This window comes from Grammomys surdaster, unplaced genomic scaffold (genome assembly GCF_004785775.1).
Source record: "Grammomys surdaster isolate TR1022 unplaced genomic scaffold, NIH_TR_1.0 168, whole genome shotgun sequence".
Classification (NCBI taxonomy): Eukaryota; Metazoa; Chordata; class Mammalia; order Rodentia; family Muridae; genus Grammomys; species Grammomys surdaster.
Genome location: NW_021604616.1, coordinates 4,890,417 through 4,909,227, shown reverse-complemented (window position 1 = coordinate 4,909,227; position 18,811 = coordinate 4,890,417). Strand labels below are relative to the sequence as shown.

At 40.0% G+C, this 18,811-nt stretch overlaps 1 protein-coding gene across 2 annotated transcripts in view; it reads left to right on the top strand.

The window, feature by feature from the left end:
- Window positions 1-2,281: 2,281 nt before the first annotated feature.
- Rspo3 (R-spondin 3) overlaps window positions 2,282-18,811 on the top strand; it is an 82,192-nt gene continuing 65,662 nt past the window's right edge. The window contains exon 1 of one of the 2 annotated variants that reach the window (XM_028766464.1): window positions 2,282-2,916. In XM_028766464.1, the coding sequence (XP_028622297.1) occupies window positions 2,820-2,916 (97 nt within the window). In that variant the 5' untranslated portion in view covers window positions 2,282-2,819. The remainder of the gene's footprint in view (window positions 2,917-18,811) is intronic. The other variant, XM_028766463.1, reaches the window with a different exon arrangement.

Sequence of the window (18,811 nt, the reverse complement as noted above, 5' to 3'; positions counted from 1 at the left end):
TGTTCTCATCCTAAAGAGCATATGTCTGCAGACCACGAGGGGAGAAGGGAAGTGGGTGTCTGTCTTTGTGCTTATTTCCCTGAACTTTTCCACCAAATTGCTTTTTTATATGCCTTTTGCAATCTCATCCCATCAGGCTCAAGTATCCTGGATTAGAAAGGCTGTCTCTGGAGTCCTTTTCAAAGGGAGCCTCCCATAGCGTCTAAACCCTCCACAGTTTATGATGCAGATATTTTGGATCTGGGGTATTAAGCAAGGAGGAACAAAAAGCTGATGGGAACAAGCACAAAGAGATAAGGTGGCTTCTTTACCAGATAGTCATTGTTGTGTTTGGGTGGGTATCTCCAACTTCTTTAGTTCAGAGTGATAAATCGTCATTTATCAGTAGACATTATCCAACAGATGGAGAGTCTGTGTTCTCTTCGTCCATCCCTCTGTCTCTTTGTCTCTCTGTCTCTCTGTCTCTCTCTCCCTCTCACCCTTCCCCCTCTGTGTGTGTGTATGTGTGTGTGCGCGCACACGTGCGCACATGCCATGCATGTGTGTGCATCTCATGCAGCTCCTGCTACTTGTGGGATGTTCAGAAAACAGTTTTATCCCAGGAAAAAGGGACTGGGTGATAAATGGGAATTCTTCAAGACAAGTCAACCAGCTCATACTCTGACTGGTCACTGCTTTCATCACGCCATACTTAGAGGATACTATACCTGTTTACAAACTTCCAGTACAAGTAGGCAAAACATTTAATAATGGTTTAGCAACAAAAGGCCAGCCTCCCCGATTTTGTGTTTTAAAGAATACCTGTTTGAAGTTTCCTGACTTTTGTAACCAGGGCATTCCATCTCAGCCCCAATCTTGGGTTATATAACAGACTCCGGAGACCTGTGAACTGGGTGCTTTTAAAGATTACAAAATGAGACAGGCAGGGGCTGTGACCTTTGTTTCTCCTCTAACTTATGAACACGCACATTGTAGGCACTCCTGCAAATCTCACTTATTTTCACAGTGGCCTGCTTGTAATCCAATGTTGCATAAAGCTTTCCCCACTGCAAAGGAACCCTTCAGAATACTGATCTGTACTCTTAAGACAGGTTTGCATTAAAAATGCTTTGAGGCTTGTAACATCAACAAAATACTTCAGTAACTATATGAGTCTGTGCTACTGGAGAAGAGGTAGGATGCCCAACAGTGGACATTCTTCCTAGGTCTGGTCTTTTCCCTGGTAATGGTTTGTCCTGGAAACCTGTTTTTGCTGTTGTTGTTTGTTTGTTTGTTTGTTTGTTTGTTTTTTCTTGCTACTGCCAAAAGTCCTCCACCCAACTCCACTTGCTCTGGAAACAGAAGCAAGAAATGGACCTTTTTGCATTACCCTCAAATGGGGACAATCTTTCCACGTAGTATTCCCAGTCCCCAAGATGAGAAACCAGAATGTACAACAGATCCTCAAGAACAGGAGAAGACAAGAGAGTGCCTAGCCCCCGTCAGCCAACTACTTGAGGAAGTGCCTGAGGGAGGAGGGATCTTCCAGAGCAAAGGCTGGGCTTGGAAGAAAGCCACAGCACAATGGCTTTTCCATCCAGATTACCCAGAGAGCTCACACCTCTGGGTCCTCCTCTTAGGATCAGGTAAAGCACCATCAAGTTGAAGGGTAAACCCTGCCTAAGCCCCCCCTCCCCGGAGACCACACAACCACAGCTACTTTCCCTGGAAAAAAGGGTGGAGAGGGGTGGAGAGATAAAGCAACGGAGAGACAGTGAGAAAAGCTAAGAGTTGAGAGGACATCTGTAGCCAGAAATCCCAGGAAGCTAGGAACCCTAGGGACGAGGGATGGGATGACCAAGAGCAGTTGCTGGAGTGTGGTAGGGTCTCTGAAGAGCCGCCTCACTTCTGTGTGGTGAACTCTCCCAGAGGCCAAGGACAACAGAGGCATTGGGTCTGGGGTACTCTGTACAGCTGGGTCAGAAGCCTCAGGCGCACCAAACCCCAGTGTTCCCACCTCGCCGAGTCCAAACTGTCCCATCGAGGGCCTCCCCCAACCCTGCTCCCATTCTCCCGCCAACTTTGCTGTGTCCAGAGATGCTCCGTCTCAGACCCAGGACCCCTTAGGCGCCTCTTCCCGTCCCTCTGCCAAATCACAACGCCTGTACTTTTCCAGCTCCCTCTTTCCCTCTTGAAATTGAAAGTTATTGAGGTCGCTCGGGGTTGTTGCTCCTCCCCGCCCCCTCCCTCCCCCGCCCCCCCGCAGCCATCCCCTCTCCCCCCTCCCTCCCCCTCCTCCCGTATGGGGTGCTCCCAGCCCTGCCCAACATTGGAGCAGCTCCTGCTCAGAACGCCAGAAGCAGCTTGGGTCTCTCCAGCGCCCCTTGGCCATGGCTGCGGTACCCACGGCGTCCGCTTCCCTGCGATCCCGGGGTTCCCGCCACTGCCACAGCCGCCGCAGCCTCTGAGCCCCAGGGGCCACTGCTCGCCTGGATCCCGCCCGCAGCCGCCGCCGCCTCCGCTGTGCAACCGAGGCTAACCTGCGTCCAGCCAGGAGGCTCCTGCAACCTTCGCTTGCGGCGATGACAGCCACCCCAGAGCAGCCGGCTGTGTTCGGACAATTTGAGAATGCAATTGTTGGTTTCCCTGTCCACCCGCCCCGCTTCTTTTGCCACCACAGCACGCCTGTTGGATCTCAGTGGAGAAGTCCCGTTGCTCTGGGTTTTCAACTCTCCATATAGACTTGCCTAACACCTACACACAGATTTTAAAAAACATTAAATATAACTAACAGTGAAAAAAAAAAAGGAGAGAAAGAAGGGAAACATTACTGGGTTACTATGCACTTGCGACTGATTTCTTGGTTTTTTATCATTTTGAACTTTATGGAATACATCGGCAGCCAAAACGCCTCCCGGGGAAGGCGCCAGAGAAGAAGTAAGTGCCGGGTTTTCTTTTCATTTCTTTTCTTTTCTCTTCTTTTCATTTGGGGAGGGGGTATTGTTATTTGCTTTTGTTGTTGTTGTTGTTTTGGTTTTGCTTTGTGTTATGTCTTTGCTGCCTTCTACCACATTCACCTGTCAGGTCCTTTTGCCTGCTCAAAGTCAGCTCCCGGAGGAAACAGTCTTTCCAACCCACACCCCATGCCTCCCATAAGAGATAGCAGTTCGGGCACTGGCTCTCCCACCCCAGCACACAAGCCAGTGCTGGAGTCTGTGCACCCGGCGCTAGTCTGGCTCCCGCTCAGCTTGTAAATCAGGATCTGGAAATCTTCATTTCTTCCTTAGATTCGCTCTAGGGATTTGTGCTTTCCTTTTGAGGCTCCGCCGGAGGCCTAGAGCCCCAGGCAGTTGGGGCTCCCTGCCTTCAGGTTGCTTGAGATCACCCCAAGCTCCCTCCTGTCTCAGGGGAACCTTGACTTGGGCCCCCTTTATGGTAGGCTGCTTTATGGTCATCAAGTCAAGCATCTTGGGGCAGGCCCGAGGGACAGTGAACAAGCGCCCTCGCTGCCGCTTCCCACGACGCGCACGAGTGGAGTGGCACTGAGGCACGAGGGCTACCACGACTGTCTGCGAAGTTCCCCCAGGTCCCACGCTCCGGGGTCCGAAGGCAGATGAACTCCAGAGGTTCCGAACTTCAGTCACTTTCATGCCTTGCCTGTCCCCATGTGAGTCACCTCAGACTCTTTCAAGTGGGTCCCCTGAGACAGGCGCATACTGAGAGTGGGGTTCCCCCGGAGCTCATCTCCTCTCTGTCCTTCAGTCTATTTTATATGGGAAAGTATTAAGTCCCGGCTGAGTGAAACTGCCTTTGCTGGAATTAAATGGATCCTTCAGGGCAGCCTCCACCTAAATTGGTCTGAGGCAAGCGGGTATCTTTCAGAGATTCGGGAACAGATGCGAGGGTGGTTTCTCTATTTGTTCTCGGGTGGCCCGGCGCGCTGTTGTCAGTGCAGGCAAAGTGAATCCTTTTGCAGAGCTAAGGATGACCCTGGCTCTACAGAGAGCTCTTGGGCCCAGGAGTAGCTACTAAGGGAAACTAACAGAAAACACCCAGTAAAGCTATTGCATTGGTAGCTTGGACCTGGGCGGCTGGTCAGCCCACGACCTTGTCTGGTCCCCAGATGAGATCTCTTTCCCAAGTGTCCAGCCCGCAAAACCCTTGGGACAGGAATGCTGGCAGCTCTCAGGACACACAGCACTTGTGTGGGGTGGAAATTTAGCAATCTCCTCTCGCCACTGTTTGTCTCTGCCCTGGCCCTGGATGTGAGGGTCCCCTGAAAGCTCCCTTTGTACCGCTAGCCCAAGCCAGACAAAGTTTGATTCACCTGAAAAGTGCCTTTAAAAATCGTGGCTGGGCGGGAACGCCAGAGACTCGGAGTCGAGTTGGCCCCATTGCCTCTAGGATCGCGTCTCAGCGCAGGAGGGTCTAAACTAAACATGTCAGGGCATCCGATTTATTATTCTTGGCCTCTGAGTGGTTTGTATTCTTTGCAACCCTCCCACCCACTCTATCGCTCAGGCCCTGCGGCTGTGGGATACTGAAGTGGCAGCCTGGGAGCTCAGAGGTCCGCATCGCCACTCCAGGCCAGCTAGGTCTGCTGGGCACTGAGTTTCGGGGCCAGTGGGGAAAGCGAAGCCAGGAGGAACACAGCTGTTTGCCCTGTATAGCTCATGCCAGTAAGGTTATCCCAGTACACTCCATCCTGGTAGTGTCTCCGACCTCTGACCCCGGAGCCACACACTTGCTGGGGTGGGGCAGGGTCCTGTGTCTCAGTGTCACTGGCACCTGAGTTTCTGTTTATTGAGGCTTCTGCTTCTGAAGGAAATAAAAGAAAGCAAAGAAAGTTTGTTGTGGGTTCGTTCCCATCTCCACACCCCTAAGGACCAGAGCGGAGAAACTCGGGGTGCGCACATCTGGGCTGGAACTAGGGTGGTGATGTGTGAAGTCTAAAGGAGACTGCTTTTCTCTCTTCCTGTATCATCTCAAAGCCAAGTCAAAGGCGCCCTCTGGTTGTGTTGCGGGATTAAGAGAGAAAATAAGTGGAATTGAGCTGAAATTCCATTGATTCTGTGGGAGTGGGTCTGGAAAAGAGGTCCTTCCCGCAGCACTCCCGGTGCGGCTGCTCTTGAGTCTGCTCGTGTGGCTTGGTTGCTCCTGCAATCCTGGGAGAGGGGCGACCCCTTGCGTCCTCCGAGAAGACAGAAGAAAGATTTGGCAGGCGCAGCATGGCTTTTTGCAGCAAGGATCAGAAGGTAGATCCTTGTTAAATCTCCAGAAACTCGAAATTAACGGAACAGGTTTATAAAATCACCTGGACCGTATTTTTTTTAAATACCTGAATAAAAAATCTCCTTAATAGTAACTGGGAATATTTTTTATAATGAATAATAAGGCTGTAGTCAAATTATTTTAAAACTGGCCAGACATGGCTATTTTTTCCACAATAAGGCAACTTAAGAGAGTAATTAATAGTGTCAATTTTGCCTTGTAGTAAAAAGCTTCATTTCTCAAACGTTTAGAAACATCACTAATGAGAGAGGCAGAAAATTACGGTTAAAAACAAAAGTCTCTAAAGTCTCCTTTTTAAAATTGGTCTCTTAAATATCTTAGTACCAAAGGACCTTGCTAGCAAAGATTGTCATTTACAGTGTTAGACAGGTTCAGGTATAAAGAGTCATGCAAAATTCTTGTGTTTTTCTACAATAATCAATATTCTATTGATCTCCACAAGCCAATAATCCTAATTGTTGCAAACTACCATTTTCTCTATAAAAATATGCGATGCTTTAAAACAGAAGTCTCATACTTTTTAAAATGTCTGTGTAATTATGATGCATAACCACAACAAAATTGTACTGACTTTGAATGATATACAGTGCCTAGAGATGACAAAATAAATTTATTCAGGATAAAATGTAAAGCCTTTACTCAAAAAAGTCATCATTCAGCAAGTTTTTTAGCAGCACGCTCCAGCTTCGGAAACTGGATGCTAATTTACAAAACCTAAACTCTGTTTTTGATCTCACTTCCAGCTCAGCCTTTGAAGTTTGATGAAGTCAAACTTTAAATTTTGTGTTGCATATTAGTAGCATTAAAAAATATCTTTATCATAACAATCATAATTCTTTCCTAATGCATCACATTTTCACCTGGATGATTTATGTGGGGGCAGAAACCTATACTTGAACTGTAGAAGCTGGTACTACAGAATCTCCCTTTTGTAGAGAAGGAATCTAAGAAACAGGACCCCACTAGCCGGCCAGAGAGCCAGTCAATGAAACTTATCTTCTCACATGAATCTCCCTGTCTTTTATGTATTTATATTATTTGCTAAACCTGCCATAGAGAGGATATTAGGCTAATGAAATAATTAACTGATGATTTCCAGAGTACCATTTTCCAATATCTTTAGAGACCAGGCTATTCTGCTTAACTGAGAATCTTTATAAGTGCTGTTGCTATAATACTAACAAATGTCAAATAATTACACACCCAATAGGTCTAGGATGTTTTTCTCATCATAATGTATTATTTGATTATCCAGAAGCCTCCATAGGATGATACTGCCCCAGAGGGCATTGGCTCTCTGCAAGAGGATATCAGGTACAATGTTCTTTAATGGTGGGGATCTATTAATTTCATCTTAGTTTTTCAGATTATGTTCATGTTTTAGAAATTCATTATTTGCCTAACAATTAAAATACAGCTACTACAATCTGCAGAGAAAGGTGAAAAGAATCAAGAGTACAACAACAATTGTCATACTGATAATATTCACATCGGACTTGATGGTCTCCTATGATGGGACAGCAGGTTCAAATTCTGACGTAGATTAAGCTGGTCACTCTTGGTGATTTTATTGCTGGTCCCAGTAAACATGTTAACAGATAAAATTTTAAAAAACACTCTTAAATTGAAATATTAATTTAATATTTTATTTGGAGATTGAGAACAATACTTTTTTTTTTCCTTTCTTGCCTACATTTGTCACCTGTATGCTTTAGTTGTGAGAAAAACAGTTCGAGAGAGATGTGACCAAGATCTGTGGGAGAAAGTGCATTCTATGGCATATTACATGGTATGAATGCAAATCAAAGACAAATTCAATTTCCTAGGAAATAGTGGCACATGAAAATAAAAACAAACTGCTTTTCCCTTTCTGAGCTCTAACTAAAGCATCTTTGAGCTAGGAAGTATGTTTCCCGAAACACTTTGGTGATACTCTATTTTAAATCTTTATTTTCTGCTCCAGCAGAAAGATTTTACTGAGTGCCTTAAGAAATGGTCATCTGAAATGCTGTCATCTTAGCCCAACTCATTCTAAGCATTGATAGAAGAATAAGTGAAAAGAATCTATCACAGTCATTTCAAAATTCCTTTGAACACACAATGTGAACAGTGCTTTAAACTGTACGTAGATGGGCTATTTCTCCAATGAAAGAGTTCCCTGGTTTTTAATGTTCTACAAATTAGGTCTCCAGAAAGCAATGAATTGAAATTACAATACGCAGTAAAACTTAATTTTTAAGTTGTTACAGGAAAACCCTTGTTACATTACTACAAAGCAACTTTAATAGACATTTGATCCTTCTAGATTTTTTTAATCTGGGTAGATATCACCAGATTGCTACTAAATGTCTAAAAATATTTTCTAGTTAAATGTCTAATCATTTAAATATGTGTAGTGTTTTTATTCTTCATAACAAAGGATTTCAGAAACTTATATAAATATATAATACCAAAACATAACTCTGAAATTACATAAATTTTCAAAAATACAACTATTACACATATTCTAATTTCCTATTTTTTCTTTTTGTCTCTCCTTAAACACTCAAATTGGTATATCCCTGATTTCTTTCTCACTATTGATTCATAGACCTATTCTCACTCACCACAAAGGCCATTTCAAACTTTCAGTAAGTTCCTGAGATGCCAGCACCATCCATATTGTGTTTCATAAAATGTAAGAATCAACTTCAGTTGCCATAAGAAAAATATCATTAAGTTTTGAGAATATAGCAAATGTCAGTCATCATAGAGTGTGGCAATTGTATTTGACTTGATGCAGGTCTGTTCCTCTTCTTATAAGAGATTGTTCAGTGGTATCATTTACAAAAAAAATTTGAAATATATTTACTCATAAGTTAGGTAGATTTTTGTCTTGCTTTTGATTTTGTTGGAAAATACAGATAGCTTTCTTTGTCATATTTTTAAAAGCTTACAATGAGTAGATCATCTTTAAAATTACCATTTATTGAGTCCTCTAGTAGATTTGAAAAAAAAGCTTTGCACTTAAGCCTTAATAAAATACATGAATATAAATATGAATATGAGGGAAAATACTGGGGATGTTTTTTATGTTTATTGTATCTAACCATATCTTTTAATTCAGAAGCATTACTGGGATTCTGGTTAAACTGTTTGTAAAGCAATACTAAAAACAATGGAATTTTAACCCATTATTCAAAGGTTACGGTTTGTCAAGAACACTGCAGTTTGTAAAGAATGGCTGGGTGTCACTGAGAATAAGAACTCCCATTTTTCCACCTGAAAGTTTTCAACAACGAGGCACTTAAGTAAAATGCCTGAAATCATCTCCTGTGTGAAGAATGCTCATTTATAAGACATCCAGTTACAATGCCTCTTATTTGGTAAGATCACCTCTGCCTTAACTATAAGGTCAGCAAGAGATGTAGTTAGTTACACTTGTCACATTTGTTTAAAGAATCTAGTGGTATCAAAAATCCTTCTCAGTCAAATATATAGATGCATAATTGTAACTGTTCATGTTCTATGCAAAATATAACCTACCCTTTCAAAGCATCGTCTCATACACTGCTGCATCTGATCTTTTATGATTTGATGAAGAACAAGTTTCACAAGTTTGTGATAGAGACTGAGCCCTGAAACGGAGAATCCCTAAGTGGGCATTAGGAAGAGTAGAGTTAGAGCTAAGGACCTTGACTCACCATCCAGCATGATCACTAGTATTTGGATGACCTTGGCAAGTCCCTTTACCTAAAAATACTAGACAGTAGTTTTTTCATGACAAAATGAGAGCGTTGATTATTTTTTTAAATCATTAGATCTACATCATCCAATAGTCTTAGCAACCATTAATCCTTTTGTGTGAAACAGAAATCATGAACAGAGAGCTCAATATTTCTTTTAAATGTACTCATCATAACTGCATTTATCAGGTAAGAGCTACGAAAACAAATTCATTCCTTTTTAATAAGTAAATTTCTCCCATTAGACTTCTTACAAAGATTGACCAAGTGACTTTGTAAACTGGAGAATGGGTTACATACGACATTCTGAATCTTTCCCATATTGTAGTGTCTGAAAACCACAGCCAGGGCTTAAATGAGCATACTCAGGCAGGTTCACCTTGCCCCAGCCTTAGAATTCTTGGAGCTGCTTCTGAGTCGCAAGCAAAGAAAGGCTTCAGTTTCCCTGCTCTCCTTGACAAGTGTGTAGAGATGACCTGTGAAGATAAGGAAAAGTTAACCTTGTTAACTTACTTTTAAGGACAAAAGACCTACATTATGACACGGGATGATGGAGCCAGATAATATAGCAGATGAGTCTTTTTTTGATGAAATAAATAGTCCTGGGTATTGAATTTAGTAGAAAGAAGAAAAAGAAGCAAGATCATGTTTGGCATCAATTTAGGAGCATAAGGGTTCATTCAGATGTTGGCCAATGGAAAAATGATACAAAGACAGACAGACAGGAATAAGACAAGTAGGTTTGGTAAGAAATGTATTTGCTTTTGAACTATCTTAACGAGAAGCGAGGCAGACACTTAGGACTTCAGCCCCAATTTCAGAATGTATCAAGGGCTGAAGTCAAGTACAGCTGTATCACTCATAGAATAGGATGGCTGGACACGGGAGATTAAAAACATGGGTGCCTTCCTTTATGTATCAGAAGTGTTTGTGTTGCTAGCTTCAAGACTGCTTCATGTAGTGTCAGAGAGATTACATTAAATCTCTTTCCTCATTCTGAATGCTCTAATGTATTACTTCCAACTGTGGTTTCTCTTTTATAGTACTTTCTGTTATGTAAGAGAATTGCTGCTGTCATGAATGATAGCTCCAAACTGCCAAATCTTGTAGTTGAAGATGAGGCTTGGAGCCTTTGTATAATGTCCTACTACCTATATAACATGCTACTTGGCCACAGATCATAAGGAGACTTGAGAGATTTTATAGTAATAGAAGATTTATTCATACAAGGTATTGAATGATTTTTGAACCACAGTATTGGACCTAGCATCTCACATTGGCATTGCTACTTTCAAATAGATTTCTCGATGAACATGTGCTCATTTCAGGATGGGATAAAACTGAAGGCATCTAGTTAGCTCATCGACATTGAGCAACATCCCTAATGCATATTTGACCAGCTATCATAACAGTCAGGTTCATGGTTTCTCATTGGCTCCTTCTATTAATTTTGAGGCTTTGTCACAAAGGGAGTATATTTTCCTAGTATTTTAAGGACTTGGCATAAGTATGAGTTGGATTCAGCTTACCTTTGAACTCCTTTCTAAAATTAATGTGTAGTAATGTAAGCTGTATAGTCACTCCCCAAAATTGTTTCTAGAAATATGCTCATGAACATAGTTGTAACTATAGTTCAATAGAGAGTGCATTCCTGAAAGTGACTGGTAAAACAGCCCTCATTTTATTACTACATAATAAAAGCCACTACCATACAATGTAGAGTAGCAGAATTCATGAGCTACTTTCTTGTTTTAGAGCACCAACTCCCTGACATGTATTCAGTCAAGTAAGAAAAAGTTACCGTTTCTCACAGCGACAAAGAAACCTTACAACTAAAGAGTATCACCTTGACAAAGCTGTCATATACACACAGAGCAAGTGTCCTTCCAACAGAGAGGTGGTAGAGTAATATGTCCAAGTATGTTAAATGCCTCATAACAAAGTACAGCGTCGCAACTGTCAAGGCCACTGTTGCAGTGTATATCATTTCTTTAGTACACAATTGCATTTGTCTATCAATGTGAATATTATGATAACAATAAGTAAATCTTTTATAATTCTTCCCACCTCTCAATAGAAGCCTGACTATGTTCACAGGATGGTCTCATTTGGCTGTTACACTCACTCTAGATGGAATTGTAGCGTTTCATTTTATCAATTTCTTGTCATTTACTATTTACTCTTCCATCAGAGAGACTATACTCAGTTCCTAGACTACAGTGCAGGTTTAACTTCAGAGCCAGGACTTCAAAGAGTCTCCCTCGTTCCACTCCAGAGACACTGGGCACACAAGACGTTGTGTTTTCAATCCCACTTTAGACTTTTGTAATCTCATTGCTTCCCTCTGTGCTCTTCCTCCTAAACTTCCCAAAGACAGTTTCTAAACAAAGTTGCTGATCTTTATTTTTTTATCACAAGCAATAAAAATCACACAATTTGTCTGATGTATTCTAAAATCCTTCTCCCTAAGTATGTCTTTATGTATCCAAGACAAGATTTACTTAGGCATGAAGGTGTGGGCAAAGCTGTAATTCGGGAGTTAAATGTCAAAAGTCTTGCAGATAATTTACAGTCACAATTGGTATTTCCCTGGTTAGTTAGTTAGTCTGTTTGTTATCCAGAAAGCTATCTTTGTAATGTTTCATAAAATCTATGTGTATTGCTTTATCATGAACATTAATAATTAACTCCACTCTGAATTTTTGCTTTATGGGCCTTGATACAGGAGTTGCTGATGCTGAGTTCATACTAGAATTACCTGGAGATCTTTAAAAATAAGAACAAGACAAAGTGATGTAATCTCTGAAAATAGGCCCCAGATAATCTTATTTTTAAACCTAGTCTGGTGACTCTCAAACACAGCTGAGAATGATATATTATCAGCCCCTAAATTCAAGAATAGCCTTTATGACTAGCTGAGCAACCATTGAAAACGATGCCAGTTTTATGAGGGTTTAACAGACAAAATAAACTTGTGTGAAACGTGATAAAGGAGGAGGTATGTACCATCTGAACAGCAGAAAGCCATCTCCGTGCACAGTGTTATTTCTTAATAGGAAATTGATAAACTCAAGACACTGACTGTTGCAAGCAGGGCTATCTGAGAGAGAATCAATCACTTCGTTCTAAAAAGGAGAGCAAAGTGCCTGCAGGAAGGCCGGATAGTGACGTTACCAGATGCTGGATCCCTGCAACTTTGCCTTTGGGATAAGGTGATTGCACTGCTGTGGTAGGGGAGACAGTGTACACAGAGCAACTTTGGAAGCAAAATGGGGCATAAGCCACACTCAAGCTGTTCTCCAAAGCTACTTAATAATAAACAACTGCTGGGTTTGGGGGTTTTGTTTTTATGTCTTACCCCTGCTTGATTTCAGGAAAATCTTAATGGGAAGGCAACTGCCTAACAAGATGTAAACATTCCTTTCTTTTATGATCTCTGACTAGCTTGGATTGACTACTGGTGATTACTATCACTGTTATAAATAGCATGGACTACACTCTATCCAATGGATGCAGTAGTGTGGAAGGAAGATCATTAATTTGCAGATGCCTTTATTTTACCCACCTTCTGCTCTCCTCTAAGCTGTTGTCTTCCTTAACCCTTGTTTATTATTCTTTTCTAGTCCATGCAGAAATTTTGAACCTTGCCATAAATTAGGGAAAGCTCCATGTAAAAACGAGGTGGAAGTCTGGGCTTCCTGTCAGATTTCATTGTGCTTCTTAAGGGGGCTCGTTGGGAAAATTTGGGTTGGAATGAGTCATTAGGCCAAATCCCAATAACCACAATTGCCAGAAGTAATTAGACTGAAGAAAGCCAGGCTTCATGGGAGGAGGGTCATCATAGCATGCTTGAGACATTGCTGCGTGGTCAGACCTAGTTACTTGTCCCTAAGGATTGGGAGCAATCATAAGCTACAGAAAGCAGGAAACCCACAGAAAACAATGCTTTTCCACCAACTTTCTTCTAGTGCGTTATTCATCATAAGCATGCACAGATGGAAATATATCAGTAGCACTGTCAGTGACACTGTGCATGTCACAGTCCCCATAAACCACCTGTCTGTCTGCAAGAGTCAGAACCCACACAGAGAACTCCTGCTGTCACTATCTCAAGTCGGCTCCTCCCTTCCTGCACATATTAAAAAAGAGCCTCAGGAATTCATTCTTTGTGAAAGAATTATCTGAGGGGGGAAGAAAGGAAAGAGAAGAAAAGAAAACCTCGTAAACATTCTTAGGTCAATTTAGACATGCTATTAGTGAAAGGACAATTATCTATAAGAAAGTGGTAGTAACCTATTACTGCAAGGCACAAGTGCTAGGTCTGCACTCAGAAAAAGGCTGAGGGCAAATCTAGGACTTCTTGTACTAAAATAAACTCTTTTTAAAGCCTAGTATCAAAGCCAGTAAGTACACATGATCAAGAAAGAAGTGAGGCTGTCTTTTAAAAGTTTCAGTATAAGAAACAAAAAGATTGTTAAGTCTTTCCATTAAAGAAGCACAGATGAATCTGTGCTCAATAATCCAGAGAAAAGTTGGCTTTGAAACCCCAGCTTTTGCCTGGAATACTCAGTGGCTATCACTTCATACGAAGGAACTTTAATTGAACAAAATCCTCAAAGCTTCAGGACTCATTGTCTTTAAATTTTCAAATTCCTTCCCAATTTAGAATGACTCTCAGTGTATCCCTTTACTACTTTGATCTCAGGCTACTACTAGATCTTTGTTTAAACATATGGAATCAAATGTCAATATTTTAAGTATACAGATAAATTCATTTGCTGGTCTGATTTATTTATTTATTTATTTATTTATTTATTTATTTATTTATTTGCAACTGGCAATCTCCAGATATCTTGACAGATGCATTCTGTCCTCATATGTAATACATACATGTCCTCATAACGAGGTGTAGTGAACTGCTTCTCATTGTGACCAATATAAGAGAACCATACATTCCATTGTATTTGGTTTGCATTTGACAGTAATCTGGGAATAGAAACATCCAGTCTTTATTTCCTAGTTGAGCTGCAAGGGTGCTTTTAATGATTCCCACAGCCCCGGCCATCTTCAGCATGCAGAGACACACTGAGAACCATTTGTCAATGACTTTGATATAATGTTTTTGACCTAAAGGAAATGTTTCTAATTCTGAAGATCCTTATGAAATAGTCCTTAGCCAACGTTCTTAATTTATAGCTTACTGTGGGAGAAGCGATCCAGTTTAGCACAAACCTGTTGTACTTAGGTTGGCATTATCTCAGTGGATGGTAGTCCACTTCCAGCATATAAAGCTTGCATACTGATTCCACACAGCAACTGCCTTTAGAAGCATAGCTTAGAATAAGTTTGAAAGTTTGATGTTTCAACATACTTCCTCTACACATTTCTTTCTTCGTGGACAATTTATTGAGTCTTCGAAAACTATGTGTTTTCTTTTCTTTAAACCTGGATCCAGTGGTCATTTTTACAAGGGCAATTAACTAAAGTGGTTCTTCAAATATCTTACTTGACTTGCTTTTCATAACTGAAGTACCTTCTGTTAATATAAACTCTTCATATTCTAGCAGGAAGCTCCCTAAAATTCAGAGCTGCTTAAAATTATATGACCAGAAATCCCCTTTCTCCTCCTCCACCAGCCCTCTCCTTCTGGGAGTATGCCAGAGGTTTCTCACTATTCATTCTGACAACTGTTCTGGTGTAAATATTTAAAGAAATCCTTTCCATTAGAGATTAAACAAAGTATAAGTAATTGCTCTGCAATGATAGGTCTTTATTAATGTTTGCAATAGCAGATCTTATTTCATCTGATGCATAGACACTGACAGCCTCAGGAAAGACCAAAGGAAAAAGAGCCAGGACAGAAATTACAATGTACTGTATGTAATCTGAACTGCAAAATACTGATTTTCATTTATCCATCCAAGGCTTATGTTTAAATAATGCACATAGTGTAGAGAAAAATGAATTCATTAAAGTAGAAATACCAAAAATGAGTCGACCATGTAGTTTCATGGTTGCAGATATATAAGTAGGTTAAGGAAGCATGGCAAAGCTAAGCAATTTAACCTATAAAGAACATCACTGGCTGAACTTCAGATTATCAATGGTCTTATGATGTGGGCTGGAAGATAAGCACACGCCTTACAAAACATGGATATCCTTCCTTTGATGATGATACTAAAAAATAAAGATCTGTATGTTTGAATTCAGCTTAATTGTTGACAATTCACGACCCAATAGTTCTTGTTGGTCTATGAATTTTTTTCTTTATAAGTAAGATTTTAAGGAAATTTACATTAATATTATTTCTTATGAAAAATTATAGAACTCAGTTGAGTAGGTGCACATCTATAGTTGCAGAGCTCAGAAAACTAGAGTAGGTAACATTTTTGTGAGTTCAAGGTCAACCTAAGAACTGTCTCAACATCATCTACACTGACTGATCTCTTCCTGTGCCTTTGATGTCAAATGTTCAGTATTTACTAAACTTGTTCACATTTTAATCCTGGTTATATAGCATGATTTGGCAAAGAAAATAATAAGTAGGACTTATGGGATACAAATGGAAACCTCATAAATTGTAGTGTAAGAGACTTGTCTTTTGACTGACCTCAAAACCTGTGTTTTCTTGAGTCTTAGCTATAGTGAGAGAAGACTCAGAGGAAGGAGGCAAAGACGTTTGATTTATAATTGATAGACATAGTTTCACAAATCATTTAGTGACTGGTTAGGTTGTAGCCACTGTAAGGTGGCTACTACTTCTTCATTTGGCAGAGAGTAGGCTCCTGATCTTAAGTCCCATCAAAGAGATTGTTTTTTCTTTCTCACCACATGCTCTAACCAGACAAAGTTATCTATCAAAGCTTCATAGATAAGGAGTTAGGGCTTAAATGTAAAAGTATAAGTTTTTCTTTGTATGTCTGTGTACTTCTTAGACTATATTGTAAGAAGATAATCAGAAACTAATCTTCTGGGGGAAAGTACAGGGCAAAAATAAAACTCAACTTAGTCCTAGTTAAAATAGCATGTATTTCACTGAATAGCTACTTATTTGACATTTATCATGTTCAGTAGTTACTAAAGTGACTAAAACACACCTGAAAACTACTCTTGTTGTATTTTGAAGTTGTTAAAATATTGAGTTAAGAAGCTACAATTGTGTGTGTGCGCGTGCGTGCATGTGTGTGTGTGTGTGTAAAAGTAGAATGCTTAAATACTATTTCTAAGAGATGGCCTATTCATTTTTTAGATATGTTTGAATAGAGACGGGAATATTATTTGCACTGAGTGAGTCCAAGTCATACTCAGATATTTATCTAGAGAGCAGCATTGTGGGGAAGAAGCACAAAGATGGGAGGAAGCACAGACTAAAACACTGGAATTTATGAGGCCTTTCAGCATTTTCTTGTCTTACAATTTATGCCCAATGAATAGGAGTCATCACTTAGTGTGACCTTTGTGACAATCACAGGAAGTATGCTATGCGTACTGTAAACGTAGTTGGCATTGTTAGGTAAAGCTTGTAATGGAGTGGCAGAATTTGGCTGAGCAAATTTCCATTTTGGGTGCACTGATTAATTTCTATAGCTGAACTTTCACACTTCTTCATTAACTGGAATTACTTTTACCAAACAAACACTAAAATATTTTATGTTTAAAAATCGTGCATTTTTGTCCATCAATCTAAGGCATTTCTCAAACCTTTTATGGTAACCCACCCCTTGATCACTGCGTGGAACATACAAACAGACTTACTTAAAGCCCTAGCTTGGCAAATACACATCAACATGCTATTTGAATGTCCACTGTAAGTCTGTTGGTGATTTTTCTAACACCAGTTTATAGCTTTAAAAAGGTTCCTTCTTAAAATATAAAGGCATGAAACCAATTTGTGTGAGATCTTTTTTATTGTAATTTACAATTAACTCATGAAGGATTTTAAGTAAAGAAACTTTTTACATGTGTTATTTTGTGTTACCCCATGCAATAAATATATGATACACAGATAACCATCGGAGAAGTAAGAAATAAGCAAGAAGGAACACATCAAAAAGATACAGACATTAAAGAGGCAAAATTTAACCTAACAGCCTTCACTGTGACACTCTGATTTTCATTAAGCCTATTAAAGAGGATACTCCAGGGGCAGGGAAGGTTAACGGAGGACATCCCTGGGCAGTGGAGATGGGAGTACTATTTTTACTTCATTAGACAAAAGTCATTCTGAGACAAGAAATAAACCTGGATCATTAGCAGGGTTCTTGCTGGGAAGTAAAAGGACATTAAACTGTTTTGTAGCAGATCAATGATATCAGAGCTGGTGTTTCTAAACAGTTATTCTGGTTGCTAATTGGCATCAGTGGTATTGGAAAGAAAGGAAAGTTACAAACTCTGTCCCTTACAGATAGACAAGGTGTAGAAAAGGCTGATAGGCAACAGAGTTCAATAGGGCTTCTGGATTTCTGACTTTAGGAACTAAATGATGGTAATGGTTGCTACAAACTTTGTTTAATTTGTAGCCTTTTTCAAGAGAACTACCTGTTCTTACTCTGAAGATTTACCCCACATGCTCTTCGTTTCCTTACTGAAGGGCATGCTCCTCTGGAGGTCACAGTAGGCTACTTCCCTGCTCTATCACCATTTTAGAAAGCAAACGTTTCTTACCAAATTATCAAACTTCTCATCAAGTTAGCAGCTTACAATCAAGGATGTTCTTATTCATTTCATGGGGATGAAGGACCTTCTAACTGTTTCTAGGCTGGTAAAGTGTCATGGTAACATTGTCATCAGCAGCTTATTTCACTGTGGTTTTACATGATATATAGAGACTCTCACGTCATTACCTGAGTTGTTCAATACACTTTTTAAGTGGACAGAGCAGGTTTAGCCACAGTCATCTAACTAAATCCAGAGATATCATTTCTATAGTATTTTACAAGTCAGGAAGCAGCAAAAAAATATATAGCATGAAAGAGGGACGTTTACTTTTTCCCCTAGTGCAAGTGTGTGAGTTTTCCTATACTGCATAAATCTCCAAATATTTCCACTGAAATATCTAATATTTTCACAATTCCTTTTGGATTGGCTTCAACAGAATGTAGGCTAAGGGAAATCTTTGTTACATGTGAAATTTTTACTGGTTGAAAAGAAATTTACTGGCAGATCATTAAGGTGCTATTGAATCAAATCCCCATCATGGGAAAAAAGAACTATCTTGGCAACAGCATCATGTTAAAGGAGAAAGAAGAATAATCTGGGACTCTATATAGGATGACAGTTTTAAATAAATATTTTTATTTTCCATAATGATAACAATTACACATACAATTCATATGTATAATTAATAAACATATGAACATTTATCAAATTAGGCATTTATGCTTCTATAAGTTGGAGTTAACAAGCTATGCAGATCTTAGTGCTCTCATTTGCAAATTTCCAGAGAAGATTTATAAGACCCTATTAAATTCTACAATAACAGTATCCTCATGAATCTTCTTTCTGCATATGTACCTAGTAATTTTATTTACTTCCTCTTTCCTCTTTCCATTTATCTGAGTACCTTTCCTCTTAACTGATGACTAGGGCATGTAAATACCACAACTATCAGTAATTTGTCAGGCCCTTATTTCTGATGCAAAAAGCTTCTAATTTATATATGTGTAGTGTTTTATAAATAGAAAAAATAAGAATTTCTTAAATCATTATACATTTCTTGAACCAGAGACCATGGTTTATCACAATGCTATCTATAGTCTATGGGGGACTTTTATCAGCAATAGCTGACATTCTTCATTTGGCAAAGATATAATTCT